This window comes from Aristolochia californica, unplaced genomic scaffold (genome assembly GCF_029961685.1).
Source record: "Aristolochia californica isolate CCGP_79_NKW_82.1479 unplaced genomic scaffold, dmAriCali1.0.hap1 SCAF_1, whole genome shotgun sequence".
Classification (NCBI taxonomy): Eukaryota; Viridiplantae; Streptophyta; class Magnoliopsida; order Piperales; family Aristolochiaceae; genus Aristolochia; species Aristolochia californica.
Window position 1 is genome coordinate 51,518,264 of NW_027181770.1, and position 17,545 is coordinate 51,535,808.

The window sequence follows — 17,545 nt, forward strand, 5'->3', positions numbered from 1 at the left end:
CTGCTTTGTTCAATATTTCATTTTTATCATTAGCAATGGCAGAGAAAATTCGATTAAAGAGGAAGCAATAAGAGGGAGGAGAGGGAAGGGAGAGGAGATGGAGAGTATTACCTGATCAAGGACCGAAGCGAGCATTAAGGGGGCGAGAGAGCGTCGGGGAGAAATCCTGAGAGAAAGCGACTTTGCATAAATGAATTAGGTCGACGCATTAGGGAGCCCGATGTTTTTCTAGTAGATTTTCTAGATAGATAAGCGTTTCTTAGAAAAGTGAGACACTAATGAATCTAGGAAACTCATTTCTACCTTGAAAGGCTTTTCTTGTGTTTCATGTAAAGGACACTAATAGGGCCATTGTTACCTTCCATGCTGACATTTTATTTTTTACTTTTTACTTTTACTTAAAAGAGCATGAGTTGACCTTTCTAATTAAAGATAAACAATAACATTAATTTATTTTTGAGTTACCTTACACACTTGTATTTTTTATTTTTACTTTGAAAATAGTATAGAAATATTGAAAATAAAAAATCTAAATAGAAAATCCAACACGTATTTTGAGGTTTTTAATTTATCAAAATACTTAATTCTATTTTGACTTTTCTTTTTATCATTTTTCTACTATTAAAAATATTTTAACTAAAAATAGAGTTTATTTTTAATTTTTAATTTTTTAATTTTCTTTCATATTAAATTATTTGTTCTTATTTCATATTCATAATATTTATTTTATTTTAAAATGTTTATTTATTTATTTTGGCATTTTCTTGTTCCTTTATATTTATTTAATTATCATATACTTTGATATTTAATTTGAAATTATTTTTCATCTTGCTAATTAATTTATGAGGTGTTACTTTAGTAATTCTTTATTTTTATTTTGTTTATTATTTTTCTGATGATCTATTTATTGTCAACATTTATGTTATTAATTCAAATAACTTTATTTATTTTTGATTATTTATTAAAAAATATTTAAAATCTTATTTTTGTTTAACTTATGGATTTGTTCTTATTTGTCATTCTTTTTTAATCATGTAATAGTCTATTAGTTTATTTTAGTTTTAACTTATGGATTTGTGCTAATTTTAGGTTTTAATTATTTAATATATTTTAAGTTAATTTTAATTATTTAAATTGTATTTGGTTTGGAAATTATTTAGATATATTATTAATTTATTTATGATATATTTTGTTTTATCTTTTTTAATTATTTTTTAATGTTAGTAATTTATCTTGATATTTACTTTTAGAAAATATTTAAAAATATTACTTTACCCCATTTACATTGTCTTTTGTTACTTAAGTAATAACTATTATTTTATTTTTATTTTCATCTTATGGGATAGTGTTTATTTATTTATTAATTTAATTTGGACTTATTATTAATTTTTTTATAAGTTATTATTTTTATATTTCTTTTATTTTAGTTTTTGTACTATTTGTACTATATTGCTGTTTGCAAACCCTTTCCCATCATTGCTCATCTCGTATCTACGCAGTTAAGGTCGTAGTTGATATGTATACTCTGCGTACGAATTAAAAAGGAGAGAGGTGCCTCTCCCCAACAGGTTTTTCTTGTTTCAGTGCGGCTGCAAGGCCATCCGTCTTTGCTTCAAGGAAAAAATTGACGGGATGATTAGCGTTATAGCTCAAGTAGGCGGACTGTATACTCTGCTTTTGAAAATTCAGATTGTTCCGTTTTTGTAATTCCGTTATATATCGTCTCGGATTCTATGATCAAGCTGAAAATCGGCCCTTTTCTCCCCAACAGTAAATCTCCCCTGTTTTTCGTCATTGATTTTGGCTACAAATGCGTTCTCCTTTATGTAGATTGTAATTCCTTTCGATTAGTAGGGTAATATTTCTGTTCGCTTCTGCGTTATCTAATTGTTCATCCTTTAAGCAGGAACGTCTCCTTGGCGCTGCCTTAGGGTGTGTTTTTACGGGAATTTTTGTTTTGACGGAACACAAAAACATCTATAGTTCAATTGCTGATGCTCATTTCCAGAACAAAGCTCCAGAGGTAAGCTGCAACTATTATGGATTTTATTATTATTATTATTTAATTGGTCAACACACTGCCAAGATATCTCATACTCCCTTGAACCCCCAAAGATCTTCGTTTAGTTGATTTGTTCTTTCTGTTGTCACAATTATTATTCTTGTGCAATATCTTACTTGCCTATTAGATGTTTGTCATGTCCAACTGGATATTGAGGGCCTCCTTTAGCATTTCATTGATAGTATATTTGGAAATGCAGGATTAACTACTAGTATTTGGACATTCCATGGTTTGATATCCTGTTTTTGGATAGAATCCCTGTCTCCCTGAATGAGTGCATTCCAACACAAAATGTTATACTATCCTTTCGTGTCTCTTCTTAGGACATGTGGGGTTCAGTGATCTTTTATCTTGAGCTCTTTCAAATTTTTATATTGAGTATTAGCCGTTTCTTTCTCATTTTCTGAAGGTAATAGTTCATGTGAAATCTTACTTTTGGAGGGAATTAGCTGTTGAGCAGTTCAGTTCTCTAGAAGCATAAAACATTTACTCAAGAATATAATGGTGGGAGATCTGGAAGAATTATTTGAAAAAAGATAGAACAGTTTGTGTCTTTCAATTGTGAACTGGGTGATTGTGTAAAAAATAGAGAAAGACATTATATTTGTTCAACAAAACAAGTCTAGTTTAAATGGTTGACTAGGGATACTGAAATGAGGGATGTCCACAGAAAAAGGTTGAAGGGCCTTGTAAAATTTGAAGGCAGTTTAAAATGTGTTTTGAACTGAGCTATCATTTATTACCTTTTAAAGGCCAAGCTAATATATGAAGATGTTTGACTGTTGAATTTCAACTGGTCAAATTATTATTAGGAGGAGCTTTGTGGACTGATAGAAGTCTCATGGCAGAAAATTTCTAGATCTGCTAAAGATTTGCTACCCCAAGACAATGTCTCCTGTCAATACTTGTTAGGACACCTTCTCTCTTTCCATGTAGGGCTTGGGGAATTCTTTGTCTCTTTTTGTATTCCAAGGAATGAAATTCAATTTTTCAAAAGCAAATGATGGATCTACCTACAATGACTAAAGAACATTTAGTTTTTGAATGAGGCACCTGGCTATCATTCTCCTTTTGTGGTATGCTAAAGAATGATTGAAGTCCTAGATTTTGAAGGCTAATGATCTCAAGATGACAAAGGAGTTTTGGGATAGAACACCTTGTTACTAATCTTCTTCCTTGTTTGATAAGGAATGGTAAAAGGTTGTAGCTTGTGAAAGCTAATGATATCTTGAAGATGAAGTTGATAGAATTAGAAGCTAACCAGCAACTAGCAATGGGAAATAACTAAGCACTTGTGAAATGATGGATCAATATGATCAAAGTTACAAGGGAAACATGTAAAACTCAAGATTTGGTTTTGCTGAGATACACTAAAGGGTGGCACATAAACCTAATAGAATTTCATGCATCAAGCACCAAAATTGTTGGGATAAGATTTGAAGGTGGTGATATTTTATTGCATTAAGGAAATCTATATTTTTTTTGAAAGGTTGAATGGCTTTTATTACTTGAACAGAAAAATACATCAAGAAGGTATAAGAGAACTTCAGCTATTTAGAGGGAAGTAGAGGGATACAACTAGATGGGTGAGATACAGCTTCCTTAGCTGGTACTTCTGATTGATTAACAGCCCTTAATGTATGCTTCCATGAATGAGCAAACAAATTACATAGGTCCATAATCTCATCATAAATGTGGGTTAATCGCCATGGAGGGGATGGGTTTCCTTTCTCCAGCTGATTATAATAGCTGAGTTACCTTCAATGACTCCTGGTGCTGTCAATGTCAGTACATATGAGTTTGAGGCCTTTAAGCAGCACTTTGGTCTTGGCTTTACGTGAGTCATTAATGCTATTAGGGCTTGAGAAAGCAACAAGGGTGAGTGCAAATGAAGTCGAAAAAAGCCTTCTATACCAGTTGAACCTCGATTACTTTTTGAACATCTCTCAACATTTATTTCTAGAGAGACTTTAGGGGGAGGGAACGGTGTAATGTGCCGAGATTGGATATGAGGGGAGAACCAAGCAAGTTGCTTCCATTGTTTCCTGTTTATGGATAAATGAATTGGAGGATTAATGCTATTTTGGCTTGAGAAAGCAAGAAGAGTGAGTGCAAATGAAGTCAAAATAAGCCCTCTGTACCATTTGGACCTGGATTACTTTTTGAAAATCTCTCAAAATTTATTTTTAGAGAGACTTTAGGGGGAGGGAATCGTGTAATGTGTTGAGATTGGATATGAGGGAGAACCAAGCAGGTTGCTTCCATTGTTTCGTGTTTATGGATAAATGAATTGGAGGAAAACCCTTAATAGTGCTGGTCCAAATCAGTATGTTATACATTAGCTTCTCAATGAGACTTCCAATTGAAGCAGAACATTGGTTAAAAGTTCTCTTGTTTCTTTTCTCCCAAAGAAATTATCGGACAACAAAAATGGAAACTTTCCAAAGATGCTGCCCAACTGTTGGAAATTTCCAAGCAGCGCATTGAGCAATGAAGTTTGGGAATGATGAAGCCAAAGCTGAACTCCAAATTTATAAAAAAATAGCAACCCCCTCAGAGAAGTTAAAAGGGGCAATGCATCATCAAGTTATACACTGATGCTTCTGCTGAATTCTAGAATTTGCGGAGAGAGTAAACAATTGGACATCCTCTATTTCTCACATGTCAAGATTTTCTTAAGAATTGCTGTCCAAAACATATGAAACACTTCTTGTGGTCCAATCAACTTCCAAACCGTTGATATACTGATATTGCCATTTTCCAACATGCGGATGACACTATCCTCTTTGGTGAAGGCACGATGGACTTAGTAACCCACATAAAAGCTTTACTTAATCTCTTCGAACTCTCCTCTGGGCAAAAAGTGAGCTGGGTTAAATCCTCGATCTTTGGGTTAATCATTGACTAGAATGTCTTGCTTGCAATGGCCGGTTATCTCGGATGTAAAATTGCCAATCCCCCTGCACCTATCTTGGCCTTCAGTTGACTTATGGCACCCTCCTAAAAACAGCTGGCACCCTGGGGAGGGGCATCTGGCCACCTGATGGTGTAAATTCATCTTTGAGGTTGGTAAATTCACCCTCATAAAATCCTGCCTCCACAGTATCCCTAGCTATTTCCTATCCTTTTTTCACTGCCCCGCCTCTGTCAGGAACCGATTAGGTCTCAAATGGAGATTTCTTTGGAGTGGGCCCAATGGAGAAATAAAATATCACCTCGTAAAGTGGGCTGACGTGTGCCAACCACTGCATCTTGATGGGTTCGGTATAAAAGACATTGTAAAGACCAACTCTGCCTACCTCATCAAATGGATCTGGCAATTCAACTTGTCACCAAATCTGATATGAGAGTCCTAGTTGCTACCAAGGCTAACAAGATGAATGGTTGGTGGACTAAAGGTGGTTGTCACTATTTCTTGTCACCTATCTACAGGAAAATCTCCCTCCTGCTACTTACTTTCTCTATGGCGGTCAAGTGCTATTCAGGGAATGGGCGTCTTAAAATTTTTTTGTCTGACTGGTGGTTAGGGGACAAACTTTTGGACAAATGTTTCGGACCCATCTTGAGCCTTTCCAGACTCCAAAATGCCCCCATTGCGGACTTATGGTCTGATTTTGGAGGATGCAACCTCAATCTCTGCAGAGCCCTCACGGACTCTGAAGCCTTATTGGCCTCCAACCTCTTCTCCTGCCTTGCAAACGTTAAAATTCGTGACCACATTCCAGACGCCCTTATTTGGACCCCCTATCCTAAAGGCTCATTCACTGCATCTTCTGCCTACAATCTGCTTCATGGCTTCAACACCTCTCAACCTCGCCACCTTGCTCCCCTAGCCTGGACTTTACTGGCTCCTCCTTGTGCCAATTGTTTTTACTTGGTGTGCATGTAGAAACAAAACCATCACTTCTGACACCCTCATTAGGCAGGGAACTCATGTGCCGGATCCAACATGCCCACTCTGTCGTAGTTCTCCTGAATCTACCTCTCATATCCTCCTCCATTGCAATTTTTCTCAAGCCATGTGGGCCTACCTCCTCGACATAATTGAAATGCAATTTTGTGTTCCCCACAACCTGCCATCTATGATCTACTCCATCACCAACTCTCGTCTCCCGAGGTTTGGAAAATGCTCATCTCCAGTTGTTTGGGTCACATCTCTTGAGCTTTTTGGAAAGAGAAAAATAATCAGAAATTCCCATTCAAAGCTTCTCCAATTGATGTGCTTGCTGAGACAATCGCGGTCCAAGTCTCCACCTGGCTCCTGACGAAGAAGGAATTCCTCCACCTCAGTAGTGGTGATTTCCAGGGGAACTGACGCTTGATTGCTGCCATGGCTAGGCCTTCTCGTGCCCTGAATATGAAAATGTGGTCTCCTCCCCCGGGTCACTTCAAGTTGAACTTCGACGGCAGTGCCTTTGGCTGCACTGAGCCCGCTGGCTTTGGTGGGGTAATCCACGAAGAAAATAGTTGCCTCCTCTACTCCTTTGCTGGCCCTTTGGGTATCTCCGATTCCACAACTGCTGAGCTTGCGGGGTTGCTTCAGGGCCTCTTGATCCTTTGTGAGCGTCTCTTTGGGCCCCTTATCATCGAAAGAGACTCCAAGGTTGTCATTCATTGGTGTGCAAAGCGAATCCTCCCCGTAGCACTGGGATACTTTTTTTGAAATTTGTAATATATCTTCTTACCTAAATTGTAAATGGACCCACACCCCAAGATCTGCCAATCACTTGGCGAACTATCATGCTAAAAGGGGTTCATCCCTCCAAAGCCTCGTTGTGGAGGATGACCCATCACGTTAGGTTATCTCTCTTCTCTTGTTTTTGAATAAATATTCACACATTCCATAAAAAAAACCGTTGATATACTGAGTACAAGAGAGGAAGTTCTCTTCAAATGAAGGGCTACCGTTCCAGAGGCTAGGAGAACCTATGGACCAAACTATGGAATCAAAAGCAGGCCTGCTAAAAGAAGTTGATTCTAGAGAGGCCAGTGGCTTTGCTGCATTAGTTGCTTTGAGATCATTTAGGTCCCTTGTGAGATGGAGATTCCATGCCGTGGATCCCCCAGGTCCCAATGATTCCTAAATGGAGATGTCTACATCTCTTGCTAAGCTTTATAGTCTTGGATATTGAATTTTTAGGACAATTTCCCAACCTTAAATCAGTCCAGAGTGAGTACTGCTGTCATCTTTCACATGAATTTGATGAAACTGGAAAAGCGCTGTTTGCATTTGCAAGTTGGTCTCGATATGCTGGAAGCTTGTACATGGAATTATCTGTGGGAAACCAACTTAAAGGATCATAATCTCATTTGCTATTAAGGACATTCCTTCATAAGGAGTTTTTAGAAGAGCCAAAACTTCACAATCACTTAGTTAAAAAAGTTGTGTTCATCAGTTTTGTCTCTTAATGCTTAGTTCACCTTGGTTCTAATTCTTGCATATGCTGCCCCATTTCACGAGAGGATAACAAAATTTGTCTGTTGTTTCCCTCAAGATTTTTCTTTGATTGACTTTCATGCAAGCAATGAAACTTTGTGGGCATGCAAAGAGGGAGATGAGGTAGTTTGGGATTCCCACCAAAGTGGAGTTTATCAAGCTAACTCTGCCAGAAAATGAAAGCAATTGGCCCTTCCATGATGCTAATCTTCTTTGAATTCTTTCTATAAATGGATTCCTTGGAGAATCATCAAGGCAAGCATGACCGAAAAGAAGCTAGAGATAGGTAGAAGGAAATACTGATATTTTATATCCCAACACATTTGCACGCTGTCCAGCCCTCTCTTGGGAGATATTTACATTGTATAGCCCTGATTTTTCCCTATTGACTTGTTACTTGAACACTAGCTCAAGTAGGGAAAGGAGAACTTTGACATTGAGGACCTCCTCAAGGGAGCTACCACTGAACACTACTCTGTCATCGCCGAACTGAAATAATGGATTTTTTAAGAAGGAGCCCTCAAAGTTGAAACCTGAGATTTGTTCGTTTTGTAGAGTCACCTGAAAAGAGGAACATAAAACCTCACTAGTATAGTAAATAATAGGTGAGAAAGGGGGTCCTTGCCATGATTCTCTTCAGCTCTTGAAAAAGCTTTTGACCGTCCCAATAATAAGGAGTGCCAATGTTGTTACTTAAATACAAATTTGAATCAGTTTCACTACCTCAACCCAAAGCTGATTTTCATTAACACGGAAGGAAGAACTCCCACTTGACCTAATCAAATGCCTTTTCCATATCAAGTTCGATGTTATCTTCTTCCTTCCCATTTTCTTGTATGAGTTGGTGAGTTCACTAGCTATAAAGGTTGAGTCTAAATGTCAAATATTTGTCTCACTCAATGAAAGCACTTTGAGAATTGTTAGTGACAGAAGATAGCACCTTCCTGAGCTTCCAAGGTAACAACTTTCCAAACAACTTGTAGGCGTTTGAAATCGAACTTGATGGCACGAAAATCTCGTGGCTATGTGACATCTTCTTTTTCAGTAGTAATGCAATGAATGAAGCACCAAGTTCTTATAGTTATCCAATTGTGAAAAAGGTCTTCAAATACCTCGATTACCTTATGTTTTGGATAATTCCACCAAAGCTTATAGAACTCCATTGTGAATCCGTCTGAACCAGGTGCCTTGTTATCCAACAATGCTTTGAATGTTCCTTGACTTCTTCGAGTGTAAATGGCTTCTCCAACTCTGCCATGTTAAGAAAGATGGCTTTCACTTGAATATATTTTGGTTTGGGTCTGCTTGGCTCCTCATCATGACCCAATGCTGAGAAAAAAAACGAACAAACCCATTAAACTCGTTAATGATAGTGTAATAATCCATCTGGGCTGCAAGCTTGCTCTTCTCCCAGGCAGCGTCACAGTCCATTGCAAATGCCGAGATCTATCCCAATTCGACCACAGATTCAGTGGCTAAATCTCCTACCCAGGATGTTAGTTTGCCGGAGAACCAAAACTCCTCAATTTCTCTGCATAGAGCACTGAATGAAGATGATTGTTGAATGCTGTCTGCAGGAACACACTGATGCATTTTGAGTGAAAGATAATCTTTGCAGGAGGTTCATCCATCTTCTGATCAACTTTCAAATTCCTACCAGCTCAAGCAACCTCCCTCAATGAAGGCGATTTCTTGGAATATCAGGGGGCTGGGCACAGCTTGCAAGCATGCTGTGGTTAGAGAAGTAAAAACGAACAAAGTCTCAATAGCCCTCATTCAATAATCCATGCCCGCAAACTCATCTCAGTTTATACTGAGGAACATTTGATGTAAAGCTAGTCTAGAGTGGCTAGCTATGGAATCAGCAGGTTCAATGGGGGCATTGTATGTGAATCAACTTGAAAACTTGATTCCTTCAGTTTAAGGCACGCTGCAGCAGTTCAATTCCAGTCATAGATAAAAAAATTCATGTGCACAGTTGCATATATTTTGTAGTCCCAGCAGGGATTTCCAAAGATTTGAGCTCTGGAATGAGCTCACAAATCTCATCACAGTGTGGCGTTCACCATGTATAATTTCTGGATATCCACAAGGTTCGCAGGGAAAAAATCCTGCAGTGCTGGGCAGGCCACTCTAGCTATGTGAGATTTATCGGAGTTCATTGAGAAGGAAAGTCATCCCGATATCCGGTGCTTCTTACACATGAACAAGTGCACAAATTAACCCGGTACTCTCAATGCATGACAGATTTTTATTACACAGGTTGATTAGATGATTAAGAGTTCTGCCCTAGACACTTTCAGGTCATGCTCCCATCCTTATTGAGAGTCAACCTGATCCGTGAGTTCTGCCTCTGTTTTGGTTTGAAGCTTCGTGGATATGTGAAAAAGATTTCCCTGGTACAGCAGTGGTCTGAAATCTTAGTTGAGGAGGCACAAGGCAGTATATTTGCACTGAAATTGAAGTTGCTGAAGGGTAAAATTAGAGGGTCATGCAGATAAAATCTAAGTTCCATCTCTGATAAGCAGGCAAGCCTCTTAAATCGAATCCAGCAGTTGGACCTTGAGGATGAGCAAAATAATCTATCCACCACCCAGCCAATGACTCGGGTATCTTGAAAGAGGAATACAAGAACCCAGTTTTCCAAGCAAAGCTATATTGGAAACAGTGGGCAATGTATAAGTGGTTGCAAGCAAGTGATGCCAATTTCAAGTTCTTCCATTCAGTTGTCTTAGGTCACAGGAGGCATAACAGAATCTCCCCGTTCTCAGTTAATGGCTCATTATACAAATATATCATTAATGAAAATGTCTTATTTTTCTCAGCCTTGTACGGTCACGGGATTTCCTATGGACCAAAACTAGAGAACATCCCACTGAAAGCCATTCCACCAATTTTGGCAAAGGAGTTGCAGAAGTCATTCTCAATTGAGCAAGCTCTGAAAGGTATGCCATCTGACAAGGCACCTGGCTCAGACGGTTTCACAACAGAGTTTTAGAAGCTTAGGTGGAATTATCTAAAGAATGATGTTGTTGTTTGAGGACTTTTTTGAAAATGGGATTCGTAAAAGCCTCTGTACCTCCTTTATTGCTTTGCTGCCAAAAAAGGATGGGGCTGAAATGCCAAGAGACTTTTGTGCAATAAGTTTGATGTCCAGTGCTTATAAGCTACTATCTAAAGTTCTATCTAGAAGATTCAAAAAACATTATAATTTAGGCATTAGTGACACTCAAGGCAACTTCATCGAGGACAGGCAAATACTGGACTCAGTGTTTACATGTTTATAGCTAATGAAATGCTTGATTCGTATAAAAGAAGAAGGAAAGAAGGTGTTTTTATCAAATTAGACACGGAAAAGTTATTTGATGGGGTCAATTAGGAGTTTTTGGATTTCATGTTATTAAAAATAAGGTTCAGTTAGAGGTGGAGAAGATGGATCAGCAGTTGTGTGTTATCCCCATCCTTCTCGCTGCTCATGAACGGATCAATGAAGGGCTTTTTTAAAAGCTCAAAGGGTTTGAGGCAGGGTGATCCCCTTTGCCCCTTCTTATCAATATAATTAGTGAAGCTTTATGCTCATTTCAGGTAGCTCTTCAGAAGTGTGGAATCTCAAGTTTCTACTTTAGCTCCTCATTGAGTATACAATTGCTTCAGTTGCTGATGGCATAATGTGTTATATGGCAGCTTGTTTGATGAAGTATTCAATGTTAAATCCATTATACCCTCCCCCCCGCCTCTCTCTTTCTCTCTCTTTAAGTTTATTTCTGGCCAATAAGTTAAATGGGTGAAGTCAGGGTTATATGATTTTAATATCTCTCATGAGAGGATTGTACTACTTGTAGTCCTTTGGGTTGCAAAATTCTCACCTTTCTATCCAGTTACCTGGGTTGCTGTTCACTCACACTTGACTAAATATCTCTCATTGGAACTCAATGCTAAAGAGGATAGAAAGGTGATTAGCAACATGGAAAGTGTGTTTTCTCTCAATACCTGCTCGGGCTATTTTGATAAAATCCCACACTTGTGGGGCTTCCTAACTATCTACTCTCCCTCTTCCTGTGCTCCGCTAGTGTCATTGACCAAAAGGTAGCTGTTGAAAGGAAATTCTTATAGCAGACTGATGATAAATACCAATACCCTCTTATGAAGTGGATGGAGTTTGCAACTTGAAGAACGAGGTTGAAGTTGATAAACATGACTTTTTTTTTTTTAACCGTGGTTGTGGAGATTGCCTCTTCCAAGAATTCTTTGTGGAGACAATTGTTCAACTAAGTATGGGTATGATCCTCGTAGTTGGCTATCCGCATACAATAGCGTGTACAAAGGTTCAAGCCTATGTAAAACAATTTATAAGTAGTACTTTTCCACTTTCATAAGTTTTCAAGTGAGAAATGGCAGCAACACTCTTGTTCCGGTCTGACTTAAGGTTTGGTCAATCTGCATTGAAAGATCAATTTCTGAGTCTTGACCAACTAGCAAGAAGCAATATATCTCCATCTGGGATTCATGGCTGGGATCTGGAATCTCTAGTTTCAAAGGGCACTGAATGATATTGAAGTTAATGAAGCTGCTGATGTTATGACTGTTCTAGACTCGTCATATGTTAGTAGGAAAGCTAATGATACAATAAGACTGGTCGGTTGATTCTTTTGGGTGCTTCACTGCAACATCCCTTCGTCAACATCTGTGTAGTTCCCCTGCTCTTACTGACAATGCTTCTCAGGTTTGGAAGTTGGAAGGTCTCTGAAAGTGCTGTTATTTTTTCTTGTGAGCAGTTCATAAGAAGATTTTGACTTGTAATGAGCTGCTGGCCAATTGTCAATTCCTATTCAAGCTCTATAATTCTGAAGAGAAATCAGAAGGTTATTTGTTGCTATACTTTCATTGTAGGTTCTCAGTTTGGGGCGCTTTATTCAGCAAGAGGGTTCGTTTGTGCTTGCCATCCTCCTTCCCCAGATTTCATTTCACCATCCTTCTTCCCAGTTTTCATTTCTCAGTGCTTTTCTTGGTAATTGCCCGCCAACTGGTTGACACCTTCCCAAACCTTCCATAGCTGCTGTCTTCTGTTTGTTTTGGGAGGAAAGGAATAAGTGAACCTTTAACTGAAGTTCTACTTCAATTGGTGGCCACATTGAAAAGATAATGCACATCATTCTTATTTGGAGCTGTACTTTCAGTGGAATCTCTCCCCTGCCGCTATTATTAATCTGGAAGCATAGGAAGTAGTTGCATAGTTCTTCCTCCAAGCTCACCCTCTGTCCCTCTCTTTGCTTCCTTCCTCTCTTTTCTTCCTTAAGCTCAACTTTGACAGAAGTTCAAAAGTTAACCCCGGGTCGGCAGACAATGGGGGGCTTGTCTGTTATCACTCGGGCTCCACCCTTCTCTTGTTCTCAGATCTTATTGGCATATCTGATTCAACTGAAGCCAAGTACAGGGCTGCTCTTCAAGGTCTTAAGCTTAGTCTAGAACTTGTTGGGCTCATTGATTGTTGAAGGCAACTCAGCCATTGTCATAAGCTGGTTGAAATTGGCATCTCCTCCCCCATGGCGGTTTGTTACCTCTTTGATGATATTAGTTCCTACAGTCCTCCATTGTAATTTCTTGGCAGCAAGCTCCTAGGGCTTCAAATTACAGATGTGAGAAGGTGTCTCCTTCCCTCTCTCAGGCTGAATGTTTCTTTCACCATTTAAAAAGCAATTGTTGCCATTCTTGTTGGAAATGAGTGATCCAATGACTGATATAGTGGAAATTCTGTTCTGCTTCCTGTGAGCAGAGGCGATTGATGAAAAAATTGAGAATTTGCATCATTTTTCTGCAGCCATTTATACCTCATCTCTTGCTTCAAGTATGACATATAGTAGAAAACAGAGTTCTCCAAGAAGAAAGAAAAAGATAAATAGGGAGCAATAATGCTCACAAGTAACGGAAAGGGGCCAATTCCGGGCTCTGTATAGGATGAAGTTTAAAATTTGAAAAAGTATTGAACAAGAAATATGAAGATGGAACCAATGGAACTCTGAGATGGAAGTGATCTCGTGGAAGAAGTGAACCATTCAGAAAATGGTCACTAGGAGTTCCTGAGAAAAAGTTGCAAAAACTAAATTGCCCATGCTAGATTGATGTAGTCGCAAGTTGTTGTTTTGAAGCTAGTTCTTATTGGGACTTGGTTAACTAAAATATGCCTGCTAAGGATGCCTGATCCTGGATATTTTTTTTATCTTTTCGACCCCAATGATTTGGGGCAAATGCTCCTAGTCATAAGTTGGATAAACTGTGTTGGCTCCTGCGTGATACAAGTACATGAATCATAAATTGTTTGGGGAGAGAATGACCTTAAAAGGCTTTACAAGTATCATAATGTTTGAAGCTTGAAGGCCTAGTTTTACAAGTTCGTTTGTGATCTTACAAATTGAGAAAAACTACAGTTCTTAAGCGCATTTTAAAGAATTATTCACCATCTCATTGATTGGCAGTACAATGTAAATACACTCGGGGCAATAGAGGATAGAAAGTAACACACTAGGTGCTTGTCTGACTATAAAATGGTGCTGCGAGAGGGAGCAAGGAAATGAGGTTGCTACGTTCACTTACATAATTATCTAAGAAACCTTTTGCCGCCTTTATATGGTTGCCTGGTTGTACTCTCCATGCTATATACCATGCTAGTGTTGTTAAAACAGATGACCATGTGTCCCTTCATTCTCTCTTAAACTTCTCATCGATGCCTTTGTATTAGCTCCTTTACTTTTCTGCTACTGTCTAATTGGTTCATCAGGCATAAGTCTTACTGCACTCCAGGATATAGTTCTTTTTTAATGCTGCCTCGTGTTTCAGTGTTTTCCCCTCATGTTTTGCCTAAGTTTGTTAAGTGATCTTATATTAGTGCAACAAAACTGACGATTAGTTGTCTCTACTAGCTTTTCTGTGACTAGGAGGGGCAAGCTTTTGTTGTATGAATCTGGATTTTATAATTAGCAATTAAGTTTTGAACCTCCAGTTTATAATTAGCAGAACTTCTGTAATGCAGCTGAGAGAGCCTGTATATGGGAAGGCTTCTGGTTCGGATTTTGCTCACGTATGGAACAAAGCTGTAGACAAGACCTTGGGACGAGTAATTGAGTCCCTCAGCTCTCGGGGCTGGTAGACAACAATACCTGTCTCGCAGACGGTGGTGGAGCTCTGCAACTAGCCATGGGGTTCTTTTTATCCGGATCATTTCATTGCTGTATTTTTATCACTTCCAAATGTATTTCCTGACATAATACGCCTGGACAAAGAGAGTTTAATTACAAAGAGTTTAGTGATCTTTGGGAATCCTGACGGCGTGCAAATTTAATAGACTTTTCCTCCTGAATTCAAATATAAGTATGTCAAATACATCATATTGGAAGTCGTCGGCCATTCTCAACTGGGCTTAGAAAGCAATGACAAACAAGCGACAATCTCATTCATCTCAGACGGTAGATAATTAATTTATTGTGACAATGTTTCGGAATTAGGTTGATGGAGGTCTGATTGGTAGTTTTCAGCACGCTGCTGGAGCCACTCAACAACTTCGCCAAAGACGAGCTCGACATTGTCGTCGGGCTCTCCGATGAGCTGGTGCCACATCCCTGGGTAAATCCGTAAGGTCTTGTCCTTGCTCCGGGCCCGCTGGTACAGGTCCTCTACGCAGGCCGGATCGCACACCGCGTCGTCTCCGCCGTGCACGATCAGCATCGGCAGCTCCACCTCCTGGAACTTATCCTGCACCTCGCGGCACACGCGTAGTAGCTCCTGTGCCGTCGCTGCCCTCGGTCGACCAATTCTCCGGCGCGGACTGGCCAGCGCCAGCCGCCTCTTCCAGTCCACCTTGAAGGACATGTCCGGGATGGAACCCCTGGTGGGTACAACCTGCCATGTTGGCAGCAGCCAGGCCGCGAAGGAGAGTAGATGCTCCATCGGCCAGGGGGGCTTGAACTTGTCGCTGATGCCGCACATGGCGCCATTGAGAACCACCCCCGCCCAGGGGCCCCCGCAGGCGTGGGGCCCTCGGAGGTGGATGAGGAGGGCGATGGCTCCGCCGAGAGACTCTGAGTAGAGGAAAGCGGGTAGCGAGGGAGGGTAGCGTGCGCGGAATGACTGGAAGAAAGTGATGCAGTCGTCTACGACGGGGTTGATGTCAGGGATGTGGTTCGGAAGTCCATCGGAGAATCCGTGGCCCTGGTGATCGATAGCGCAAGTGGCGAACCCGGCTTTGGCCAAGTGAACAGCGGTGAGCTGGACGAACCAGTTAGACTCGCCGGTGAATCCGTGAATGACGGCGACGATGCCGATGACCCTTTTTGGGGGAAGCGGGGTCCACCACTGAGTGAAGATCTTCAGGCCTCGAGGGTTGAGGAATGTGGAGGAAGAGTGGTGGACTGAGTGGTGTGCATAAAATTCGTCGGCGGAGCGGGAGCCGAAGGGGCTCCGCTCGTCGGCTTCCGCCACTGGGTGTACCATCTCCGCCTCTTTGGTTTTGCCTCACGAAGTACAGGGAACCGCGCACCTTCCGAAGATGAAAGAGAGGAGACCGGCGCTTTCACACTATGCTACAGACTCGCCAAATATAGGTAGCAGGCGAGCGCAAAAACTATTAACACTCCACCTATCCGTGCAGAAGTAGTTGGAAGACGATATTTTTTGTGCCAGCCGAATTGGGTGTGGAGGAATTTAGGTTTTACAAAGAAAGAGATTAGAGAGAGATTGGACAATATGGGATTAATTGAGTTGGTGGCAGACGACCGCATTAATCATCCTAAAACCCTTCCAACTTTTTTATTGGCTTACTGAAAGTATAAAACCTACTGGTTTGATGGTTTCGGGTTTTCTGTGCTCGGGTGAACATTTCGACTGGCCTTTGATCATAGTATAGTACCCGGTCAGCGGACTCCAGATTGAAACCCAAATAACATGTTTGTTGCAGTAAATTTAGAGTTGCACAACCAACCTGGATAGCAAATTCATGTTCACTAAAGATTGCTAGAACTTAGAGCCGAGCAATTTCATCCTAGTCTTGTTTCGTGAGCAAGTTCAACCAGGTAGAACAGCTGCACAGATATTCCCCATTCATCTCAGGCTAGGTTAATCATGCAGTTATCATAACGTTCCTAACTGATAAGAGAGCATAATCCCTTCAATTATCAGATAAGATCACATTGGATTTATCTCATGTTATAATTATTTCTTCGTGTAAAACTTATATTTTTTTATTTTAAATTATATAAAAATCACCCTTAATTAATTGTAAAGGTGTGATTCAGTTCAATATATAACATTAACTTCAGGTGGAAATGAAATTTGATTGCCTCCTAGAAGCTCACAAAGAGAAGATGGAACAAATCTCGACTGACTAAATTGAACTGTAATTTCTTCCCTGTCATCACGCAAGAAATAATAAATCTCAAATTATACCACATTTGGTAACTTCTAACTTCCACAACAAACACTTCCAAGTTTATGGATCAAAGTTTGTCAAGGGTGTGCTGGTTACTCCCATCTTCTGCAGACCCTCTTAGCATAGATCAGATTCTGCTCAAGCAAGCAATATTTCTTTCTCAACACAGGCTGAAGGAAGAAACAGAAAGAGTGAGAGTAGAAGGAAATGTTAGGTCTCATAATCTAGCACTTCAATTAGAGGTTCACATAAATGGTATTTGTCACAGTATGTATTGGTCAAATTAGTGATCAAAGCCACCCCAACAAATGTTTACAAAATCATGACTTTCTACTTACAGCAATTTAAAGAACAGAATAGCTCCAATAAAAGATATTAACTTATGCCCATTGCATATGATTACTGATAAGAAACCAAGTTATTTCATCTACAGGATTACAGAACCATGAATTTGGTGAAAGACAATTCAGTGAATCAGGTTCGACTTAAATTTTGCCAGGGAGAGATTAAATTATGATGCATGAATAATATTCATGCACTCAAGCAGCAGTAATCTTTTGGTGAAAATTGATAGCTTAAAAAAGGAATGGGCAGAAGGACAATATGAGTTATTTCATGTTATTTGTCC

The 17,545-nt window shown here is 39.7% G+C and overlaps 2 protein-coding genes across 2 annotated transcripts; one reads left to right on the forward strand and one right to left on the reverse strand.

Annotated features, from left to right (window-relative positions):
* Window positions 1-1,490: 1,490 nt before the first annotated feature.
* LOC137950221 (uncharacterized) lies at window positions 1,491-14,814 on the forward strand. The gene is made up of 3 exons (XM_068796609.1): window positions 1,491-1,653; window positions 1,907-2,023; window positions 14,527-14,814. Exons 1-3 carry the CDS (start codon window positions 1,633-1,635, stop codon window positions 14,641-14,643), a joined length of 255 nt encoding a protein of 84 aa, XP_068652710.1. The 5' UTR covers window positions 1,491-1,632; the 3' UTR covers window positions 14,644-14,814.
* Window positions 14,815-14,828: 14 nt separating this feature from the next.
* Window positions 14,829-16,204, reverse strand: LOC137950210 (caffeoylshikimate esterase-like). The gene has a single exon (XM_068796602.1). It carries the CDS (start codon window positions 15,981-15,983, stop codon window positions 14,973-14,975), a length of 1,011 nt encoding a protein of 336 aa, XP_068652703.1. The 5' UTR covers window positions 15,984-16,204; the 3' UTR covers window positions 14,829-14,972.
* Between the last annotated feature and the right edge of the window lie 1,341 nt (window positions 16,205-17,545).

Excerpts from the sequence above, each read along its gene's own strand:
- LOC137950221 (XM_068796609.1), top strand. The coding sequence starts at position 1,633 with ATGATTAGCGTTATAGCTCAA. Across the intron at positions 1,654-1,906 it reads TGATTAGCGTTATAGCTCAA|GAACGTCTCCTTGGCGCTGC; the intron begins GTAGGCGGACTG and ends TCCTTTAAGCAG. Across the intron at positions 2,024-14,526 it reads TCCAGAACAAAGCTCCAGAG|CTGAGAGAGCCTGTATATGG; the intron begins GTAAGCTGCAAC and ends TCTGTAATGCAG.
- LOC137950210 (XM_068796602.1), bottom strand. The coding sequence starts at position 15,983 with ATGGTACACCCAGTGGCGGAAGCCGACGAGCGGAGCCCCTTCGGCTCC.